This window comes from Tursiops truncatus, chromosome 10, assembly GCF_011762595.2.
Source record: "Tursiops truncatus isolate mTurTru1 chromosome 10, mTurTru1.mat.Y, whole genome shotgun sequence".
Lineage (NCBI taxonomy): Eukaryota > Metazoa > Chordata > Mammalia > Artiodactyla > Delphinidae > Tursiops > Tursiops truncatus.
The window spans coordinates 54,580,794-54,598,398 of NC_047043.1; the positions used below are offsets into that span (position 1 = coordinate 54,580,794).

At 39.8% G+C, this 17,605-nt stretch overlaps 1 protein-coding gene and 1 pseudogene across 8 annotated transcripts in view; both read left to right on the forward strand.

Moving 5' to 3' along the window:
- The window catches only part of GOLGA4 (golgin A4), a 105,589-nt gene that overhangs the window by 30,808 nt on the left and 57,176 nt on the right, over positions 1-17,605 (forward strand). For all 8 annotated transcript variants that reach the window (XR_004528477.2, XR_004528478.2, XR_002178735.3 and 5 more), the window contains 5 exons: positions 8,087-8,401; positions 11,990-12,037; positions 13,123-13,179; positions 16,416-16,514; positions 17,108-17,237. Coding sequence is in view for 4 of the 8 variants with exons in the window: in XM_033864552.2 (XP_033720443.1) it covers positions 8,087-8,401; positions 11,990-12,037; positions 13,123-13,179; positions 16,416-16,514; positions 17,108-17,237 (649 nt within the window). In the remaining 4 variants the exon portion in view is untranslated. The remainder of the gene's footprint in view (positions 1-8,086; positions 8,402-11,989; positions 12,038-13,122; positions 13,180-16,415; positions 16,515-17,107; positions 17,238-17,605) is intronic.
- LOC109552014 (ATP synthase F(0) complex subunit C2, mitochondrial pseudogene) lies at positions 8,413-11,965 on the forward strand (annotated as a pseudogene).

Genomic DNA, 17,605 nt, shown 5'->3' on the forward strand with positions numbered 1-17,605 from the left:
TGAACCTGGAGCAGGAACATGGGCAATTTCTGAACTAAATCATGTAGATTAAACATTCTAAAGTATTGTCTAACTTTCCAAACTCCATGAAAAGGTTACCTGTGAGCTGAGAGTCTCATTCTTTTCAGGGAGGCTGGTCAGGCTCTGGGCATAGTCCACGTCCCTGGCCTTTGAGCAGCATCCCCTAAGTCCTCTACAGATATATCATTTTCTATTAGTGCCTTGAGGTAGGGGTAAAATATTGGGAGGCACCAATTTAAATGGTACTGGACAGATCCAGTGATCTTGAAGGAATATTAATTAGAATTAATTAGATAACCAGCTTTATGATCAAATTCAGGAGAGATTTAAGTTTAATTAAGGTGAAGAATGAACATGGGTGATATTCAGGAAGTTAATTGTGTTTATTGAGTTTACTGTGTGTCAGGCATTGTTAAGCATTTTATGTATATGATCTCATTTAATTCTCATAACAAGGAGACACCTTCACTCAGAGACTGTTTTTTACTTTTATACAAATTTCTGACAAGTTGGTTGTTGGTTGTTGTTAGCAAATTAGGAACGGGGGGTATCCCCAAAGTGGGTAGAATGCTTACTGTGGTTGGGCAGCAGGAAATCAGAGTTGACATCAAGGTAGAAGAGATGGTGAAAAGCAAGCCCAAGAGTTTATAAAGTGTAGCTGCCTGTGACCCCCTTACTACTGGGTAGAACATCCTCTGTAAACCAATAGAGTTTGGCACACAATGTAGTGATTGTGGTGGGGATGTCATTAAAAAGGGTTACTCACTGTCTTTATTTAAGAAGGCAGAAAAGTGCAGTATACCTATCTCAGAAAAATTTCTGTTAAATAGTTAACTCTTAAATTGTTTAATGCAGCACATAAAATTCAGCTAATCAAAATGATTATTCATTCATTTCCAAAGGAATGCAGGTAGTTGACATTTTACCTCAAACAGACTTACAAAACTCAGATATTTGAAAATAGTGTATACCACCATGTAATAGAGAAAAATATATTTTGCAAAACAGGTATGTATGAGCATTCATCCTTATCTGAGAAGCTGTGAAATAGTTTGATTGGATCATAGTTTTAGTGTTTTAGCAGTTTAGGATGAATCTAGGATCTAGTATTACCCTCTTATTGTATAGATGCTCTATCAGGCATGAAACTTTAAATTATTTGCCCAAAGACCAGTGGCTAGTTATTGATAGTAGGATTATCATAGATAGACAAAAACATTAGTCTACCCCACTATAATTTTTTGCCATGTATTGCCTCATTTAAGTTTATATGCTGTTAAAACAAAATGAGAATAAACTAGTGGTTGCCGGAGCTGAGGAGGGTGGGGAGGATGGCGATATAGGTGAAGGGGATTGAGAGGTACAAACTTCCAGCTATAAAATAAATAAGTTACAGGGATGTAATGTACAGCACAGGGAACATAGTCAGTAATATTGTAATAACTTTGGTGTGTAATCTATAAAAATATCGAATTACTATGTTTTATGCCTGAAATGAACATAACATTGTAAGTCAACTATACTTCAGTAAAAACAATAAAAAGTAACAACAGAATTTTGTTAAATTGAATAGAGCAAATCATAGGGATTTAAATGACCATTCTCATATGCTATTATTTTTTTAACTATAGGAAAAAGTCTGGTTTTGAAAATCATTTATGATTTTTTTTTAAAAGCAAGTCAACCTCTGTCAATTTTTTAAATGTATTTATTTATTTTAATTTTTGGCTGCTTCGGGTCTTAGTTGTGGCACGCAGACTTCTCTCTAGTTGTGGCGTGTGGGTTTTTTCTCTCTCTAGTTGTGGCACGTGGGCTCCAGAGCACGTGGGCTCTGTAGTTTGTGGCACATGGACTGTCTCCTTGAGGCACACGAGCTCAGTAGTTGTGGCACGCGAGCTTAGTTGCCCCGCGGCATGTAGGATCTTACTTCCCCGACCAGGGATCAAACCTGCATCTCCTGCATTGGGAGGTGGATTCTTTACCACTGGACCACCAGGGAACTCCCTATGAATTTTTTAAAAAAGAGAAATTATAGTAGTGTAATTAAATTTTGAAATTTCTGTTGCCATTTTTTGAATACTGCTTTTAATTTTATTTTCAACAGTTATGAAAAATTTCAATCATACAGAAAAGTGGAAAGAACTTTATAAAGTGAACATGTATATACCTACCACCTAGATTCTATCATTGATATTTTACTTTTCTTTTCTTTTTTCTCTTTTTTTGGCTGCACTGCACGGCACATGGAACTTCCCTGACCAGGGATTGAACCCATGCCCCCTGCAGTGGAAGCTCAGAGTCTTAACCACTAGGGACCACCAGGGAAGTCCTGTACTTTTTTTTTTTTTAATCACAAATCTGTCCATATATTCATTCCTCTATTCGTCCCTCAATCCATTTTATTTTTCTGATGCCTTTCAGAGTAAGTCGCAGGCCACAGTACTAATGTTTTAGTATGTATATCATTATCTAGCGTTCAGTGTTTGTAATTTCTATTTTGAAGTGAATTTTATATAAAATGAAATATACAAACCTCAAATGTACATTGACTGATTTGTACATCGATACATACATTTGACAAATGTATGTGCCAAACCCATGCACAGGTTATAGAAGATTATCAACACACCAGAAAGTTCCCTTATGGTCTTCCCTCTGAGAGGCAACGTGTTGTAATTTTTTTCCACCATACAACACATTAGTTTTGCTTATTTTAGAACTTTATATAAGTGACCTTATAAGTATGTGCTCTTTTATGGAAGACTTCTTTCACTCAGCATTATGTTTGTGAAATTTCATCCATGTTGTGGTTATCAGTAGTTTGTTCCTTTCTATTGCTGTGTAGGATTCGTTTGAATGAATATTCTGCAGTTATTTACCTATTGATGGACACCTGGGCTGTTTCCAGTTTTCTGCTATTACGAATAAAACTATCATGAATGTTATTGTAGAAATCCTGTGGATGTATGTTTTCATTTTTTTCTTCTTGAGTGTTATTGATTATGTATTAATGCTTTTTGATGATTCTAGAATAAGATGTACTATATGTAAAAAGTGATACATATCATTTTGATCGAGCATTGAGTATTTAAAGATCTCCCATTAGATCATCATTAGCATATCGCCAGGTTAAGGTTCAGATGAACAAATGTGTAATAACTACCTACTTCGTGGAAAGCACTGAGGCAAGACTACAGAGATAGAGAATATGAATTCTGTTCTAAAAGAGCATAAAGCCTGGGATGAGGGTGTGTGTGGCAGATATAATGATAAGAAAATGTATTTAGTGCTTCCTGCATATGAGGCACTATTTTAAATGCTTTTACTCATTTAATCCTCACAGCAGCCTACTAGAGTAGTGTTGATTTATAGATGAGGAAATTGAAACAAAGAGGTCCTAAAGCTAATAAATGGTAAAACTGGGATTCAAATCATGGAGTTTTGGTCAGAGTCTGAGTCTTAACCCCGGTGCTGTATTGTCTCTGTAGTTGTTCTAAGGCATAAACAATTCAGTTAGTTGTTATATCAGCAAGTAAGTAACTAATGGTGAGTCGGAATGCAGTATGTGCTCCAGTAGTGGTCCTGGTAAAGTGCTTAGGCCATTGAGAAGGGTTGTTTCTGATGGGTGAAATCTGAGGTTTCCTGGAAGAGCAGAAACTTGAGCTCACTTTTGAAGGATGTCTGAGTTTCCATGCGCAGAGAAAGTTTGGGTGATAGTACAGAGGCACACAAGGATGCATTTATTCAGGGAACAGGAAGTTACCTGTTGGAACTCAAGTTTTTGTTACATGTAGGGGTGTTTTTACAGAGAAATGGGTCTTGGGAAGTGGGAACCTTGAGTATCAGCTAAGGATTTTGAACTTTATATTTAGTGGCAGTTCAGTTTAGGAATTGGAATGAAATGATCTGAATTATGTTTTAGAAAGACAATCCTGCTGACCATGTGGCAGGGGCAGATTGGTAGGTAAGAGATTTGAGGCAAGAGAACAGAAGGCTGCTACAGATATCCAGCTGGTAGAGGATAAAAGTCTGACACTGTTGGGGAAATAAAAAGGAGGAATGCAAACAATGTAAAGTGGGGGAGACAGAAAGGAGCTAAAAGTAACTCTGTGTTCATTTATTTTCATTTATACATTTCTCCTTCTCTAACCCCCATCAGCTTTTTAAAAGATGAGTTATAAATCAGTGAATGTCTTTGGTACCAGAAACCTGACAATAGTTGGAGCCAATGGGAGTTTAGTTTTTCACATAGCAGAAGGGCTAGAGACAGTCAGTCATTAAGGACCCTTCTCCGTTTGGCTTCTTGTCCCCCCCTCCTTTACCTTCTCATCCTTCCCACTGCCTTTCAGCCTCACAGTTACAAGTTTGGCCTCCAGGAATTGCATCTCCATTGTTGACAGGACAAAAGGCATATATATTCCTTTTTATCAGGAAAATAATATCTCTCCTAGAAGGTTCCATCCATTTTTTTTTTTGGCCACACCACGCAGCTTGTGGGATCTTTGTTCCCCGACCAGGGGTTGAACCCGGGCCCCAGCACTGAAAAGCACGGAATCCTAACCCCTGGACCACCAGGGAACTCCCGAAGGTTCCATCCTTTAGATTCCCACTTATAGTTTACATTATTGGCTGAACTTAGGCACAGGGTCCCCTCCTGGCTGAAACAGAGTCTGGGAAAAGCTAACTTAAAAAAATCCTTTAATTGAAATGTAATATCACAATGTAATAATGTATACAGAAAAGTATCATGTATTCCTTGTACAATTTACTGAATTTTCACAAACCAAACACAACTTTGTAACCAGCACCCAAAATCAAGAAACAGAAATTACCAGCACCCCAGAAGCCCTTGTGCTCCCTTCTGCTCTCACCTCCCCCTACCAGGGGTAACCACTATCCTGACTTCTAACTCTATAGATTAATTTTGCCTGTTTCTGACTTTATGTAAATGGAATCACTAGTGGTTATTCTTTTGTGTCTGGCTTCTTTTGCTTAATAACTCTGTTAGTGTTAGTGAGATTCATCTATATTCTTGCTTGTGGCTATAAATCTTTAATTCTCATTGCTGTCTAGTATTCTTTTAGTGAGCAGATGACAGTTGACTTACCCCATCTGTTATTGATAGGCATCAGCAGTGGTTTCAGGTTTGGCGCTATTTTAAACAGTGCTGCTATAAACTTTCTAGCGTATATCTTTTGTTGAACATATGTATACATTTCTATTGTGTATATACTTAGTAGTGAAATTGCTGGTCTGGAGAGTACGTGTGTGTTTAGTTTTAGTAAATACTGGTAGTTTTCTGAAATGGAGTGTTCCACATCCTCACCAATACTTGGAATTTTCCATAGTTTTAATTTTAGCTATCCTGGTGGATATGTAGTAGTATCTCATTATGGTTTTTATTTGTATTTGAGAAGGTGAATGTTTTAACCTGGCTGTATTGTCACCCTGCATGAAACTGGCATCTGGTGGAAAGGAAGAAGGGAGGATTGGATATGAGGTGGTAGATACTATTGATTGTTTAGCTCAAGCCAGTCATGATGCTAAGTGCTTCACATGTATTAATGTAGTACTCCTCACAAGCGCCCTACGAGGTGAGTGCTGTTGTTTTCCCCAATTAACTTATGAAGAAACAGAGGCACAGAGGGGCTGTGTAACTTGCCCAAGGTCATATTGCCGGAGACTTGAGCCCAAGAAGCCTGGCTGCAGAGCCTGTGCTCTTAGCTACTGCATCTTATAACCGGAAGAGTCTGCCACATAAGCTTGCGTATAACATTCTTATTTGTAAGTTTGTCTTTTGTTTTGTTTTAGTCTTCTTTCTTTAATAATAATGATAATTGTTAATGTTTATTGAGTATTTGCTGCATTGTAAGCAATTTGCATGTACATATTAACTCATTCAGTCCTTGTGGCATCCATATGAGGTGGGTGGTATTATTATTACCATCATTATTATTTTTATCACCCCCATTTTAGAGAGGGGGAAACAAGACTAGTGAGGTTAAGTAACTTGGTCGGTGTCATGAACATCGTGGTGGAGCTGGGATTTAAACTTAGGCAGCCTTACTCAGCAGCCCACGACTGAATCACAACACTCAAACTCCCAAGCAGGGCTTCCCTGGTGGCGCAGTGGTTGAGAGTCCGCCTGCCGATGCAAGGGACACAGGTTTGTGCCCCGGTCTGGGAAGATCCCACATGCCGCGGAGCGACTGGGCCCCGTGAGCCATGGCTGCTGGGCCTGCGCGTCCGGAGCCTGTGCTCCACAACGGGAGAGGCCACAACGGTGATAGGCCCGCTTACCGCAAAAAACAAAAACAAAAACCTCCCAAGCAGAGTAGATGTGACAGTTACTCAGTTTATGAGCTTCTGCAAATACATGTCTTTGAAATTGTTCATTACCTCCTGGCTCACCCTAAAATAACAACTGTTTCTAGTGTTATTCAAACTTACCTCACTTGTTTGTCCTAAGGCAATTGTCTGTAAGAGCTGAAAAGCACTTTTTGCATGGGTCAGAAGCGGATGGTAATGGAATAGCGGTAAAATGGTTCTTCAAGTTTTTGAGCATGAGGGTCCCTCCTCTCCCTTAAGACTTTCTCTACCCCACACCAGTATAAAGGTAAAACTTGCACATTATGAAAAAAAAAATTGGGAAGTACAGGAAAATAGAAAAATGAACATAAAAATCATCTAAAATCTTACCACCCAGACCCACTCACTCACTGTTAACTTTTGGTGTTTGTCCTTTAACAACCTGATTCTAAGGGTGTTTATGTAAACATGCATGCAAATTCATAAGTATATGTAACTATGTTAAATCAAAATGAGTTCACAGTGTATGTGTTATTTTATAACCTGAGTTTTCCCATTAATAGTATGTCTTGAACCTTGTTACATACATTGTGGTTTATATAATGTATCCTCTAGTGGTGAACATTTGGGTTGTTACCACTTTTTACTGTCATGAACGTCCTGTGATAAATCTGTGCGTATGCAGGGGGTGGGCCCCTCTTACTCCCACCTTGCCAAATACTATTATTAAATCTCTAAAATCTATGAGTAAAGTATTCCTGGTCTGATTTTTTTTTCTTGTATATTAAAGAGAATCTTTTTGTTTTCCTGTAATCTTTGCCTATACATGACCTCAGTCTCCCCTGAGCATTTCATTCCTGGCATCTGTGAGATCTTGCAGTGACCCTGTTGCACTAATGAGAATGAGTTTCTAGGAAACACCTGAAATACTGACTGCTGTCATGTGAACAAAAAAATGCAGCTTACAATAATGCAGGTTATTGAATTATATTATTTTCCATTGCTATTCAAAATAATGCATCATTATTAATATTAATATTCTAATTAAGAGAACAGCTCTTGCTTATCACTGTTTCTAACATCAGACTTACTGATCCGTGTAGAGGGACTCTAGCTCAGACTTTTTAATGGTCCTCCATGATTTTTTTATGCTTATTTTTATTGCCGGTAGACAGTGGTAATTAGAGCAGAGTTAGATACCCCTAGTCAGCTCTGCCTGGCATTCTGTTATTGAGCAAAATGGGTTCACTAAACATTACCCTCTGCCCGAGAAGAGTAATGAGGAGTCTGCGCAGGCCTTCATGCAGACTCCAGATGCAGCCACACACTTCACACTTCACAGTACATACCCACATTTTAGGCACTGGGTATATACTGGTGGTATAGATGACCACTGCCTCCAAGGGTCTTACAGTTTAGTGGACAGATCTCACAGCACACCTGTGAGGTTGGCTGGGAAAGTATGGCTTCCTTCTTTTTACAGATGTGCAAACTGAAGGGAAGTGACTTAGTGAAGGTCATTCCACTGCTCGGTGACAGACCTGGGACCTACACCCCAGTCCTCTGACTCTAGGTCCAGCGCCTTTTCACAAATAAACAGGTGTCTCTTGTTTTTCAGAAAACAGTGTATTGTGTAAAATGTCAGGAATATAAATTAAATGTGTTAGCTTTCTATAGATTATTGCTGGTGATTAGGGAATTATAGAAGTCTAAATATGTATTTTAACCCACATGTTCTGATGCGTTTTGGTTGCAGTCAGGTGACATGCAGTCTTTTGCACAGAAGCTCCAACTCCGGGTGCCTTCCGTTGAGTCTTTGTTTCGGAGTCCAATGAAGGAATCTCTATTCCGATCTTCCTCTAAAGAGTCTTTGGTACGAACGTCTTCTAGAGAGTCCCTGAATCGACTTGACCTGGACTCTTCTGCTGCCACCTTTGATCCACCCTCTGATATGGAGAGTGAGACCGAAGATTCACTAGGGAATTTAGACAGTCTCAGCAAAGAACATTTGATCCAGTGGTTGCGAAGAATGGAACGAAGGTTGAATGGCTACAAAGGAAAATGTTCTGAGGTAGGAGCATGACTTTTTTGTTGGTATGAAAAGTTCCTCCCCGTATTCTCTAATTCATATTACTCTCTGGCCTTTATGCCTGTCATTGGCTGAACTGTCAATTCCCTGGCTACGCTGGATACTGATGGGGGATAGTTTGTGGAAATATCTAATTAAAGACCTTCAGTGGTACTGAGGCCCTTTGACAATACTGTTAGTAAAATTTTGGAGCAGATTGTTGCCCGTAGCCTTTTGATTCTCACATTCTGTGCCCCTCTCTCCAGGGTTGCTTGGACACCCAGCTCAGACTTCATTGTCTTTCCTCCTCACATCCCTTCCCTTGTTCATCTTTTAAGTGTTGTGGCTCCAAAATGACCTCTTCTGCCAACCAGATTCCATTATTTCTGACCCCAGATATGTGCACATTTGGTGCATTCTCATTGGACCTACATTTACAATTTGCCTCAAGTGAATCTTTTAACTGCTGGACCCCTTGACAATGTTTGGTCTAAGAGGAAGGAAGTGGTGCTGCTCCTTCGCTCCTTTCGTTCCTTTAGAAACATGGCGCCTTCCCTTTGGGCTGATTGTATTAGTTGCCCTCGCTGTCCTGTGCAGTTAAAATGTTCTTTCTCCGGAAAGCCTTTCTGGACAAAGTTGCCCGTGGCTTCCTTTCTTAAAAAAACAAAAACCAAAAAAACCCCATGGGCTTCTCTGGTGGCGCAGTGGTTAACAATCCTCCTGCCAGTGCAGGGGATGGTTGTTTGAGCCCTGGTCCGGGAAGATCCCACGTGCCGCGGAGCAGCTGGGCCCGTGCACCACAGCTACTGAGCCTATGCTCTAGAGCCTGCAAGCCACAACTACTGAGCTCGAGTGCTACAACTACTGAAGCCCGCATGCCTAGAGCCCGTGCTCCACAACCAGAGAAGCCACCGCAATGAGAAGCCCGCGCACCGCAACGAAGAGTAGCCCCCACTCGCTGCAACTAGAGAAAGCCCGAGCACAGCAACGAAGACCCAACAGCCAGAAATAAATAAAATTAAAAAAAAAAACCCATCATGTTTTATTGTCTTAATGCTGATAAATCAGCATTGTAGTTAATTTTAATTAATGAATAATAAAGTTCAAGGTTAGAGTATAAAGTTAGCTATTACTTCAATTTCCAATTTGGCTGTAATATGGGTAGTTTTACCCTGCAGCCAAAAACAACCAAAAAAACTCCTAGATGAAATACATAAAATATCTTTTTAAAAGTACAAAGTGCTCCCCTCTTTGTCTTCTCTGCACTGGGGCCAGCTCTCCTGCCGTGGCCTCTCATCTGAAAACGTACGCTTATGCCAAGTTCGTCTCCACCTCCTCCTTGATCAAGAGAACCTCTGCACTACTGAGCTGATCGCTGTCTACAGTGATGCTGAAACAGTAGGAGACACTGACAGATGAGAGCCACAGCAGCTTGGCAGCCCCGAGTCCCCTGACCACCTCACTTATTCCTAGCCACACCTTCCAAACCAGTGCCATTTCAAGGGACATTGACACGGAAACCAAATTCACTGGAGCTGGGGCTGCCACAGTAGGGGTAGCTGGCTCTGGGGCTGGAATTGGGACTGTGTTTGGTAGCCTCATCATCGGTTATGCCAGGAACCCTTCTCTGAAGCAACAGCTCTTCTTCTGCGCCATTCTGGGCTTCTGCACTCTCGGTAGCCATGGGGCTCTTTTGCCTGATGTTGGCCTTTCTCATCCTCTTCGCCATGTGAAGGAGCCGTCTCCACCTCCCATAGTTCTTTCTTTCGTGTCTCGTCTGCCCTGTATGTTCCTTTTCCTGTACCTCCCCATTTTTTTTTTGGCTCAGTGTTTGACAGAGGGAAGACAAATGAATACTGTATTAATAAGAAAAAAAAAAGTACAAAGTGCTGACAAAATAGGAAAGAATTATTAGGTTAAAATCTGTTGGCTAGCTGGAACCCAGAGATGTACACAGGGCATTAAGGCCATGTATCTCATAAGGCACATGTGGAATCAGGCAACTTTTTTCTTTAAATTTTTAAAAAAAATTTTATCTTTTATTTCTGTCAAAGTTAATAATGGTCCTGAATTTGTTTGTTTAGATTTATGTTATTTTCACTAACCCATGGCTTTTAAGTTTGAAGCTTGGGCAGCTGTATAGTTAGTATTTAAATGTACAAGACACTATGCATTTTATGTTTATGGTGCCATTAAATTTTGCACCATCTCTGTGAAGTAGCTATTTATTAGCTCTGTTTTGCAGAGTAGAGATTAAGGACTCATAGAGAGTTACTCATAGAGATTAAGTAACTTGCTTATAGTCACACAGGTAGCAGTTGACAGACTCTGCATTGATTCTAGGTCTTTCTGGTTGTTTCCGCTATTCTGTACTACCTCAGGTAAAGCTGCGCGGCATTTTAGGGATGGAAAGAGCCCATCGTCTTTGTCTCCACCTTTCCTTGCTACTGTAGGTACCTAGGATGGTAGTGCTGTAAGTGCCATCTGATTGTTGTGTTACTCTTCCACTCCCACTCCTCCCCCCACCCCTCACCCCCACCTTGAGTACCGGTTTCCTAACTGGTCTTAAGTAATAAGAAGGGGAGATCCTGGTTTAAGGCCGAATTTTGGTTTTTTACATCCTTATCCCTATCACTGGGCCCGCCTTCCATTGCTGCCTGCCTCTTGACTCAAGACATCAGTAGACACATTCGAGGGCACACAGCAGCCTTCCAAGGAAAATGGCAAGGCCAGAATCGGGCGTGCTTTCTCCTGAAGCTGCAACCTGTCTCTTTAGAGCCCACTAGCATCTCTAAAGTGGGTCCAAATAATGCGGTGGAGCCATGTGCTTAGCCTTCCGATGAGAAATGCTATATAATTTATAGGTGTAAAGGTTTATTACTCTGTAATTTTATCAAGTTTTGCTAGAATGTTTAAATATCATTTTTAGGTTAAATGGTTAAATATCTCTTTAGGACCTGACATAGCAGTTTTCCTCTGTTGGTTGTGAGTTGCTTCCCTCAGATTTTCATAGAGCCACAGTCACAGGTCCTACACCAGAGAAACTTTTAGAGATCAGTTACATGGTCTATTACGGCCCAAAGCAAAAAATCACCTGAGGAGCTAGTCAAAACACACATTGTTGCCTCCGCCCTCCCTCTGCTTCTCATTCAGTTAGTTTGGGGTGGGGCCCAAGAATTTCTGTTTCTAGCAGGCTCCCAGGTGATGCTTTTGCTAATGGTGTTGATCTGTGACCACAGTTTGAGTAACCTTTAAGCAAGTTGTCTCTAATCCCCACCTATAAGTTAGGTACTGAAATTTAAAGAGGTGTGTGTGTGTGTGTGTGTGTGTGTGTGTGTGTGTAAGGTGAAATCAAATGGAGATTTAATATCTTTCTTTATAGAGTCATTACATTTTATATTTTAGAAATACATTTCCTGTGTTATTTAGTTTCAACTGCATATACATCTAATTAGTTTGAATTGTCTATAAAAGGATTGCTTTGATTTATTTTCTGACTTTCATAATGAGATGTTTTAGCAGAGTTTAGAATAATTAATTGCATTTATGTAGGAATGACTGATGTTATTAGTGACTTTTTCTTTATTTTAGCTTGTTACAGCTTATCAGACTCTTCAGAGAGAGAAGAAAAAGCTACAAGTAAGTGATTTGTTGGCTGTTATATTGATTGATATATAATTTTAAAAATAGAAAAGATCTTTTAATAAGATAGTTCTAACACTCACTTTTAATAATTCTTCATATGACCAAAGTATTTCAGCTGTTTTACCATTGGGGATTTTGATAAAGAGAATGATTGAGAAATCTCAGATATTTAACCTCTGGTAGGGATGGGCTTCCTTGAGTTCTGGATCCCTGCAGTGTGTAAGAGGTTTGGATTTAAGGCATGTTTGCCTCTTTCAAGCATCATTCCTGGTGTGCCACTGTGCAGGGTGCATCTTTGTTTTAGTGGTAAAGAGACGTACAACTTCGAAGCTTTCCCTTCTACTTTTTAAATACCTGCAGAGATCTCTGTTTCTTATTATATGAGGGTCCAAAAATAAGCATCCTCTCTATTTCCTGAGGCTGCTGCTTGTAAAGCCCTTGGTTAAGTGTGTGGAGATAAGAAGGTATTATAGCTCTTCTGGTGACTGAAGACACTAATTATAGAACCAGGAAGTTATTTGTAAAGTGAGATTTGGTAAAATTAATTTCCCCGTGTACATTATTTTAAAATACCGAATCTGCCATAAATATTAGTCTCCTTTGAGTACGACATTAAATTTTCTGGCTTTGGTCTGGAATATAATCAACTGAGAATGATAACACCAGTTACTTATTGCTGATTCAGTGTTCTAATTGTCCATAACAAGTGTGAAAATTAGATTATTACAAATAAAGTTTTTAGTTTAATATTTTCTTAGACATGTGGTCTGTAGAAATTGGGGGTAGTTCTCAGTTGATCCTTTGTACTATTAATATTCCATAAATTCATTCTCAAAAGGTCATTTTATTCCTAAATTCTGTGAGTACCTTCCTTGTGTTTCTGTGAATTGTCTTATGGATTTTTATTTCGAGATTACATAATTCTACCACTAGGTGGCAGTAGAGAGTTTGGGTTGCATAGTTGCAAAAGTAAAGGGTGTTGGAGATAAAATTCAATGATTTGTGATCTTTTGAACTTGCTTTTCACTACTATGTCATGTGGTTGTTTGAACCAGCTTCTTTTTCCTTTTAAATTAAAGGGTATATTAAGTCAGAGTCAGGATAAAGCACTTCGGAGGATTGGAGAGTTAAGAGAGGTAAGTTGTGACTAGTACTTTGAGAAGAGTAACTAAATCTCTCATGTTTATCAGAACTATTGTATGTATTTGGGTAGTTTCATATCTACTACATTAGTTACAGCGAAAATTAACCAGTCCAAGCTACAAGAACAGGGATCAATTCTTATAGTTTTTATTTGTGTGGTTTTCCTGACATCTGTTGGTGGAATTACAGGCAGACCTAGTTGTTGTTTTTTTTTTTACCATCTTTATTGGTGTATAATTGCTTTACAGTGTTGTGTTAGTTTCTGCTGTATAACAAAGTGAATCAGCTATATGCATACGTACATCCCCATATCTCCTCCCTCTTGCGTCTCCCTCCCACCCTCCCTATCCCACCCCTCTAGGTGGTCGCAAAGCACTGAGCTGATCTCCCTGTGCCACGCAACTGCTTCCCACTAGCTATCTATTTTACAGTTACACGTAGTGTATATATGTCTATGTCACTCTCTTACTTCATCCCAGCTTACCCTTCCCCCTCCTCGTGTCCTCAAGTCCATTCTCTACGTCTGTGTCTTTATTCCTGTCCTGCCTCTAGGTTCATCAGAATCATTTTTTTTTTTTTTAGATTCCATATGTATGTTAGCATACGGTATTTGTTTTTCCCTTTCTGACTTACTTCACTCTGTATGACAGACTCTAGGTCCATCCACCTCACTACAAATAACTCAATTTCGTTTCTTTTTATGGCTGAGTAGTATTCCATTGTATATATGTGTATGCCACATCTTCTTTATCCATTCATCTGTTGATGGACACTTAGGTTGCTTCCATGTCCTGGCTATTGTAAATAGTGCTGCAGTGAACATTGTGGTACATGATTCTGTTTGAACTATGGTTTTCTAAGGGTATATGCCCAGTAGTGGGATTGCTGGGTCATATGGTAGTTCTGTTTTTAGTTTTTTAAGGACCCTCCATACTGTCTTCCATAGTGGCTGTAGCAATTTACATTCCCACCAGCAGTGCAAGAGGGTTCCCTTTTCTTCACACCCTAGATTTGTTCTTAGTGACCCCAAGGGTCTAACCAGAACTTCCTGAAAGTGGAAGGTAACCCCAGATACTGGGGTCTAGTTCTGGAGCTAGTGAGATCTCTATCATGGTGGTGTTGGACAGCTGGCTAGCCAGCCTGTGGGCTGTAGTCAGGATATAAGTTGACAGTTCTTAAGTTCCTTTATAACTGTGGTCTTTATTGTTTATGGAGTACCTATTGGTTGAATAGTCTAATGTAGCAGGAGGAGGGAGAAGGGGACATGATTAAAAGATGTTTCTGGGGAATTCCCTGGTGGTCTAGTGGTTAGGATTCAGTGCTCTCACTGCCATGGCCTGGGTTGAATTCCTGGTTGGGGAACTGAGGTCCTGCAAGTCGTGAGGCAAGGCCAAAAATAAAAGATGCTTTTGTTGTATCCAAGGACTTCTTACCCTAAGATGAGGAGATGAAAACGTTCAAAACCTAAAAATCATAATATAAATTGAGAAGTTTTTATGGGCTGGTAGGGATGCCATGTAACAGAGTCTAGTATGGTAGAATGTAGAAAATTATTTGGAAGAAATGAATTGTAAAGAAAGTAAAGGACTGACTGTATTGCTATTACGGAGATGTGCAGCTGGTCCTTACTAAAGAATTGGCCTGTGCAGAGTCATGGGTGGGGGAACAGTGCTTTCCAGACTTTTGGATTTCAGGGACTGAGAAATTAATTACCTTCCAGTTCCTTCCAGAAATGGGGGAAAGGAGACTTGTCATAAGGCTACTTTTATTTTTTTCAAGTGAGGACATTGAGAATAAGGAACCAGATTCTTTTATTGTCATTATTTCATACAAGAAAGTTTTTTTTTTAATAATAAAAAAAAGTTAGGAAGGACACAGTCTCAGAATAAAGTACAGTTGTTCAGATGAAAGAAATTTGGATCTAAGAAAAACATGTCTTGATCTGAAGACCAGCATCTGGAGACTCCTACTGCTGGGGGAGGTCAAGCCAGGAGTCTGTAGTGAGAGGAATAGTAAATGTGCCGAGATCTTGGGGCCATGTGGGTGTGGGGAAGAGTAGAGGACAGTTAGTACCTCAGTGTTTTGAGAATTAGTAAGTTTGAAACAATTCAAGAAGGCATTGCTTATAAGTCCTTGAAAGTAGTGTTTGAGGAAAGTTTTCTAGCAAATGTGTGAGGGATGGATTAAATCAGAGGTAGACTTGAGGTAAGAATTCTCTCTAGAAGGCTACTAAAGGAAATTAATCATCAAAATTGTTAGAGATTGGGATTATGGTTTTGGATGTGGAAAAAGGACCTAAACATTGTAGAGAAAGTAATGAAAGAATTTGGTTATATGCAGAGGTCAACAAAAGATAAGTAAAATGTGACTTTGAATATTTTGGGCTTAGAGAATTAGAAAAGTAGGAATCCCAGAAAAATTGTGGGGTTTTGATGGGATACCCACTATGTTCCAGGTGTTATTCTGCAACATTCTAATGGAGCAAGTGTAAGGGAGAAGCCCTGAGGACACAGAACTGAGCCCAGAGGGATAATTGCCGAGAGAATCAGTGAAGGGCACAGTGGAAACTCTGAGAGACAGGAATATAGGTAGGAACCCTGAAGCCGCAGAAAGCAGGTACCTCAGTTGAGGAGGTGATTATTAGTGACTGGTATAGTGGAGAGGTAAAGACCATTGGATTTAGTTAGGGAGGCTCATTAATGACTTAAGGAAAGCAGCATGTAAGGAAGTTGAAATTTCACTGTTTGGTGATCAACTAGGTCAACCTTTTCATTTGAGGAGGCCTCTGATTTTGACTATTGATCACTTTCATGTATTGGGAGGAGGAAGGTTCTATTGATTATCTATTTAGTATATAACAATTCAGTTTTAGATCAAGTGAATATAAGATAGCACAAACAGTAAGATGTCTTAAAGTAGGATACAATTTTACCTTTATCTTAAGTAACTAATTTTTTTAATCCTCTTTACATAATTATCAATTCAGCAGTGATTACAGATCTATAAGTATACTTTTGCTTCTTGGATTTTCATATTCTTTAAGGAACAGAATTATTTGTTGGGGTAAGTACTAATGTTTTAAATGCTGATTATTCTTTAATTATTGTTGCTGATAACTTACCTTAATAGTAATGGAAATCTGGATTGATAAGTTTTTAAACTTTGAAAATTTCAGGTTTGTATTTTTTGTTTTATACTGAAAACTGCTTATGAATCCTTTACATTTTAGGAGCTCCAAATGGACCAGCAAGCAAAAAAACATCTCCAAGAGGAGTTCGATGCATCTTTAGAGGAAAAAGATCAGTATATCAGTGTCCTTCAGACTCAGGTAAAAAAAGAAGTGTGGAATTTTTGGATAAAGAAAAATAAAAGGGTTTTGATGGGATATCTGATAGGTTCCAGATGTTTAAAAAATGGACTTCTAAAAAATTTATTTGGCTGCATCGAGTCTTAGTTGCGGCATGCGGGATCTTCATTGCAGCACGCAGGATCTTTCGTTGTGACGTGCAAGCTCTGGGCTCGTTGGCTCCAGAGCTTGTGGGCTTAGTTGCCCTGCGGCATGTGGGATCTTAGTTCCCTTACCAGGGATCGAACCCGCATCCCATGCATTAGAAGGCAGATTCTTAACCACTGGACCACCAGGGAAGTCACAAAATGGCCGATTTTTAAAACTCTTTGCTTTTCCTCAATTAATTTTAAGGATAATTTTTGATTTATTGTATTTTCTGGCTAAGGTATCATTGAAAATAGCAAATATCAAAATCAGCAGCATTGGGAGTAAATTTTTTATTTTGATTTCCCCCCCTCCCCCATTATAGCAAAAAGGGTATCTTTTACTCTATTCCTTCTCTGTTTCAAGGAAAGCACTACTGCCAAAGTTTCTCTTGGTTTTTTTCTAATGAAGGACATTTTTTTTTTTAGGTTTCTTTGCTGAAACAGCGGTTACGAAATGGCCCGATGAATGCTGATTTACCAAAACCACTCTCGCAGATGGAACCAGAGGCTGAAGGCGTCACTAAAGAGAACACAGATGGTGATGTAGAGCCAGTAGGTAAGCTTCAGCTTGTCAGAAGGTAGGTTAAAAACTAGAGGAGGGGGCTTCCCTGGTGGCGCAGTGGTTGAGAGTCCGCCTGCCGATGCAGGGGATGCGGGTTCGTGCCCCGGTCCGGGAAGATCCCACACGCCGCGGAGCGGCTGGGCCCGTGAGCCATGGCCGCTGAGCCTGCGCGTCTGGAGCCTGTGCTCCGCAACGGGAGAGGCCACGGCAGTGAGAGGCCCGCATACTGCAAAAAAAAAAAACAAACAAAAAAACTAGAGGAGGATGGTGAGAGATTCTAGGGCAGGAAGTAGTAGACATGGACTGAGGTAGAACTAAAATGTCCCTGACCCTAATATTTCCAGAAAGATTCAACTGAGTCA